At 35.6% G+C, this 6,000-nt stretch overlaps 1 protein-coding gene across 4 annotated transcripts in view; it reads left to right on the plus strand.

Moving 5' to 3' along the window:
- Nucleotides 1-4,160, plus strand: part of LOC131034788 (probable potassium transporter 9) — a 57,366-nt gene extending 53,206 nt beyond the window's left edge. For all 4 annotated transcript variants that reach the window (XM_057966375.2, XM_057966376.2, XM_057966374.2 and 1 more), the window contains exons 5-9: nucleotides 1,651-1,911; nucleotides 2,018-2,070; nucleotides 2,169-2,292; nucleotides 2,409-2,663; nucleotides 2,793-4,160. In XM_057966375.2, coding sequence (XP_057822358.2) covers nucleotides 1,651-1,911; nucleotides 2,018-2,070; nucleotides 2,169-2,292; nucleotides 2,409-2,663; nucleotides 2,793-3,883 — 1,784 coding nt within the window. In that variant the 3' untranslated portion in view covers nucleotides 3,884-4,160. The remainder of the gene's footprint in view (nucleotides 1-1,650; nucleotides 1,912-2,017; nucleotides 2,071-2,168; nucleotides 2,293-2,408; nucleotides 2,664-2,792) is intronic.
- The last annotated feature ends 1,840 nt before the right edge of the window (nucleotides 4,161-6,000 follow it).

The raw sequence follows: 6,000 nt of genomic DNA on the forward strand, positions 1-6,000 counted from the left end.
AAACCAATTAGCAATAGTATACATACATATAAATTTCAAGTACAAAGATCGAATAGCCTCCACAACAACAATCTTGAACTCATCTAAAAGCCACCTATCCTAGGAACCTATGCCAATCTGAGATAGGGAAAAATTTAGATCAAGATACTCAATCTGCTATAAAAAGCATTAGTTATCGAAAGCCACTAGTGAATAGGTATACCCGCCTAGGTTGTGCAGAGCCTAAAGTGAGGGAGTTAGTAACCAAATAGGTTCACTTTATGAGTTGGCCAAGTCAATTGGAGGGTTTGATCATAGGAGTTGGCATTTCCTTAGAACTTATCCAATCTGTTGATTTGAGATCCAACACGATCCTCGTAGAAGTATAGTGAATCAAACCATATGTTTCTGGGTCTAGTGCCAAAAATATGTCCAAGGCATTATCTATCTCTTGAAAGCATGAATCCACCTATAATTGAAGAGCAAGGTAAGGCAGTCTCACCCAAATCAACATGAAATGCCACAAAGGCTTAACCAGCCAAACATGCTTTTTTCAGAACCAAAGACTACTTTCCAAAATAAAAGACATCTTCATACAATTTGCATGGCAAAATAAAAATATCCTTGAGCACAAGGATAGATTTCGATGAAATCTTAAATGTTAAGAGTGCCATTTTTAGACATTCATGCATGTAAATCAGCTGAAAATAACTTAACTTATGAATCAAACCCAGCTTGGTATATCTCTATTCCTCATTAAATATGTGAATAGGGGACAATGTCCAGCCATCTCATCTGAGACTCAAATGCCGCCATGTACTCCTTGTTAGGTGATTTGTAGGCCTCTGCATTGGCCAAAAGAGCCCTGGAGCTTGCAGGAAAGCATCATCATTAGCAACATTACCCAAAGAATCCTACTTACCACCATCAGGACCCTTTTCATTGGCTGTGACAGGATCCACTAGCGTGGAAACCCATTTAAGTGGTGTGCCTAAGAAAAATGTATTTGATGCATTTACCAAGCTGGACAGAAAGAATAAGGTTAAAATACTATAGGCAAGTATTACATCTGTACAAGATTGTTGGTGACACTAAAGTTTGGAAGATACACAATTCTTCTTAGTTATTCTGAATTTGCTGCTGAAAAACATTGCTTCTAAGATAAGTATAATAGGAAATCACTTAGCAAAATTAATTTTGTAAATAAGGTTAGTTTTGTTCTTTCTTAGTTATAATGGAAACCACAGCGCAAAATTAATTTTGTAAATAAGGATAGTTGTGCTCTTTCTTAGTTGTATTGGAAACCACAGCCTTTGTTTTATTCAAGTTCACTTGTAAATCATGATTAACACAAAATGAGCTCAGAATATCAAGATAAGATTTTGTAATCCTGCAGCAGTATGTGACACAAGAATGAGATCATTTGTCAAAAATAAAATTGTGATGATTTATCTTATAGAATACAACCACGAGACCATCATCTCTTTGTGCTCAATTTACAATTATATGCTTTTATTTATCTATATAGGGACCGCATGTTAGGTGAAAGCAGGCAGCCCTGTTTAACACCAATTGTGCTATTGATATCCTTCGTAAAGTCAGCATGAGTTATGAAAGAAATTTGTCATTACCTATATCTTGTTTTCTAAGATTTTGAAATTTGTTTTGCAGATGCAGTTGTTCCTATCACTTGTGTTATACTGGTTTGTTTGTTTGCCTTGCAACATTATGGGACACACAAGGTGGGTATGATCTTTGCTCCAATTATCGTGACTTGGCTAGTGTGCATTAGTGCACTTGGTCTATACAACATTTTTCATTGGAACCCGCAAGTTTATCGTGCACTTTCACCATACTATATGTACGCATTTTTAAGAAAAACAAGAAAAGCAGGATGGATGTCACTGGGAGGTATTCTATTGTGTGTGACAGGTAAATCCCGTTCAGACTGGAAATCCTGGCTGTTTAACACAATTACTATGTAAAAATTTGTCAACATCTTGTGCTAGAAATTGACCTCATCAACTTTTGTGTGTAGGTTCAGAGGCAATGTTTGCAGATCTGGGGCACTTCTCACATTTAGCTATCAAGGTATTGCAAGTTCCAATTTTATTGTACTAATATTAAAAATTAGAATTAGAAGGAAGAATCAAGACATCTTTGTATAATGAGCCATTGTTTTACTGCAGATTGCTTTCACTTCTATTGTTTATCCTGCTCTAATCTTAGCATATATGGGTCAAGCTGCCTATCTTTCAAAACACCATCATATAGAGAGTAGCTATCAGATTGGATTCTATGTATATGTGCCAGGTACCTTTACTTATGTTTGTGTTAATTAAACCTACATGTTACTCCTTATTTTGGGCAGCTATTGCTTTTTATAAAAATCTGTGAAATAATGGACCTGTTGTATAATACCTTGGCAGAACCTGTACGGTGGCCAGTTCTAGCAATTGCCATACTTGCATCTGTGGTTGGAAGTCAGGCTATCATCAGTGGGACATTTTCAATTATCAATCAGAGCTTGGCACTAGGTTGCTTTCCTAGGGTGAAAGTAGTGCATACCTCTGATAAAATACATGGACAAATATACATTCCAGAAATCAACTGGATTTTGATGATACTTTGTCTTGCTGTTACTGTTGGTTTCCGAGATACCAAACACATGGGAAATGCATCAGGTATCTGCCGCTTTTATGTTTTTGGTATTTGAATCAGGTTTGGATAATTTTTGCAAAGATGGAAGGATACTTTTTTAATTTAACTGGAAATTTGACAGCTTGATGCTTGTCTGATTATTTCTATCACAGGGCTAGCTGTCATCACAGTTATGCTGGTCACTACCTGTCTTACATCATTGGTAATTATTTTATGTTGGCACAAGAATTTTCTGTTAGCATTGTGCTTTCTACTTTTCTTTGGATCTATTGAAGCCCTCTACTTCTCTGCGTCCCTTATTAAGTTTCTGGAAGGGGCTTGGGTGCCTATTTGTCTAGCTTTCATATTCATGACAATCATGTATGTGTGGCATTATGGCACAATTAAAAAGTATGAGTTTGACCTGCAAAACAAGGTGTCCATAAAATGGCTGCTTGGACTTGGTCCTAGTTTGGGGATTGCACGTGTTCCTGGTATTGGACTCGTCTATACAGAACTTGTCACTGGGATACCTGCAAATTTTACACACTTTGTGACAAATCTTCCAGCATTCCACAAGGTGCTTGTCTTTATATGCATTAAATCAGTACCAGTACCATATGTGCCACCAGAGGAACGCTTTCTTATTGGACGTGTAGGACCCAAAGAATACAGATTATACAGATGCATTGTCAGATACGGTTATAGGGATGTCCACAGAGTTGATGATCAGTTTGAGAATCAGCTTATCTTCAACCTTGGGGAGTTCATAATATCCGAAGAAAGAAATTCTTGTTCAAGTGGCAATTACTCTTCAGATGGGAAAATGGCTGTAATTGGAACTCCTCCTCCAGTGCAGTCTGGAATGGAGAGGAATCTGAGCTATGAAACGCAAGAGAGCGTGCAATCTGTAACTATATCTTATGTTAGGTCACCCACCATTCAAAGCATACAAGATCTTATAGAAATTGACTCTCCCCATTTAGCACGGAGAAAAAAGGTGCGATTCATGGTTCCTAACAGTCCTCAAATTAATCCTGATGTAAGGGATGAACTGCAAGAGCTTTATGAGGCAACAGAAGCTGGAGCTGCCTTTATATTGGGGCACTCTTATGTGAAAGCTAAGAGAGATTCATCTTTTTTGAAAAGGCTAGCTATTGATGTGGGATACAACTTTTTGAGAAAGAACTGCAGGGGTCCTTCTGTTACATTGGGCATCCCTCATATCTCTCTTTTAGAGGTTGGCATGGTTTACCTTGTTTGAAATTTTGAATAGTGTCTAATTACAAGATGTAATTATCAATGCTTGTCAGCCAGGTTCCTGTCATGTCTTTGAGAGCTTGCCACGGTTCTTTTTGAGCCCTCATTGCACTGTTGGGCGGTTTGTTGCTCACTCATGTGGTGCAGATGTAACCATTAAATGCTGGTACATTGAGACAATATTGAAGATTTCAGGAACTACATATTTTCAAATAACCAGCATTTAAATTGTATACAGTGGGTTTATATTTAGAAATGCAACGTCTGTACATTTCACACAAGTTTTTTATTCTGTGGAAATCAAATAAGAAAAACAGTCCATTAAACAAGTACAATAAATACAGAAAAATAAATACAATTAATAGCAGCTTGTCATATGAAGCGACCATTATGATTAAAATCGAAACAATCTCAAGACCATTTACTCCATTTCCTCCTAAATCTTTTAAATCCAAACTCCAATTTACATTGGTTGACATTCCTGGGTTTCTTTATTGCATTTGAGTGCAGTAATGGTAATCCCAAAGAGCATTTGCCTTTTAACATATCCCAAAAGAGGTTAATTTTGTAAGCGTCTTCTACTAATGGTTATACAATATTTGTGTCAAAAGAATTATCACTATCGTGGAGTATAAGTCTAATAAAATATTGTGTTGTTTTAATTTGTATACAGCTGTATAAATACTTACACGTTCATGATCATTATTGTTGTCATTGTGGTCGTTTTTGGTGGAACAATTCTAGCATTTTAAGTAAATAGTAGTTATGACAAGAAGTCCCTCAATCATCATTTTATGGAATTTATCATTAGCATCTTGTACTTATTGGAGGTTCAAGGGATAGTGGATCATCATTTTATGAAATTTATCACTAGTACCTTGTATTTATAGGAGGTCCAAGGGATAGGTATATGTTTTGACATTTGAAATATTATTATTTTAAATTAACTTATCGTTTAATTTTAAGTAGTAAACAAATTTAAAAAGAAATAAATATAATAAAATTAAATTGATAATTTAAATATAACAATTTTATATTATATTATAATGTTATTATCATACTATCTTATACCCACTTATCTCCTAAAAATGTAAGTTGCATAATTCTAGTTGAAATAAATGAATTTTATTTTAATTAAAATTCCCTTTTATCCTCACCCACTTGCTCATTAACTTCTTCTAGATTCTTCTAACTTTCTTCTAGACTCTTCTAATGCCTTCTAATTAGCCTAATCCCCCCTCTAATCATTTGCACATCCCTTAAGAAAGATCACTTCTCAAAACAACCCAAAAGTCTTCAATAACCATTAAAGGCTTTGTGTCTCCAACAAGCTAACATCAAAAGTCTTCTAAAACCATTAAAGACTCTTACATGACCATAAATGGTTAACTCAAACTTAACCTTTAGTTAGAGACTTTATCTCTAACTCAACCATCCTCTAATGCATGGATCTCTTCAAGCATTCATTGCTTTGACCATGGTTATCCCTTTTACTCTTGCACAAGAGTTTATCCCTTGGATAATATATTTATCCAATAACCCAACCCACATGAGGTTACCTTCATGTCTCCTCGGGCATTAAATGCTCATTCCTTCTCCTCTCAAGCCATCTCATGTTGACACTTGTCATCATGGGATTGGGTTGAAATCCATCACATCCTAAACCCATCAATCTTGACCCTTCACAAGCTAACTCAATCTTAGCCATTCAATCAACATTTTTCTTTATAAAAGGACCTCATCCCCCAAGCAAAATAAAAAAGAAAAAAGAAATTAGAGAGCATTAGAGCATTATTATTATAGTGAAATTTACATAGACATTAGGAGCTTTCTCATAGCAACCTTTTTACACTTGCATAGCATTTGTTTATCATCTACAACCATCTTGAATCTCCATATGGCATCCATAGATAGTGCTAAAAGCTGAGAGCTACACTCATTTGGGACTTGGAGAGGGGAGAAACAAGGGAGAAGCATCAAAAGGCATCATGGAAGCATCTTAGGGAGGCTCTTCTCCTTTCTTTTGTTTTGTTAAACTTCTTTCATGTTTTTTGAAATCTTTTTTGATATGCTTGGAATGGTTTTTAGTTCTTTGTTTTGGTTTTTTTGGTTGGAACTAAC

This window comes from Cryptomeria japonica, chromosome 3, assembly GCF_030272615.1.
Source record: "Cryptomeria japonica chromosome 3, Sugi_1.0, whole genome shotgun sequence".
Lineage (NCBI taxonomy): Eukaryota > Viridiplantae > Streptophyta > Pinopsida > Cupressales > Cupressaceae > Cryptomeria > Cryptomeria japonica.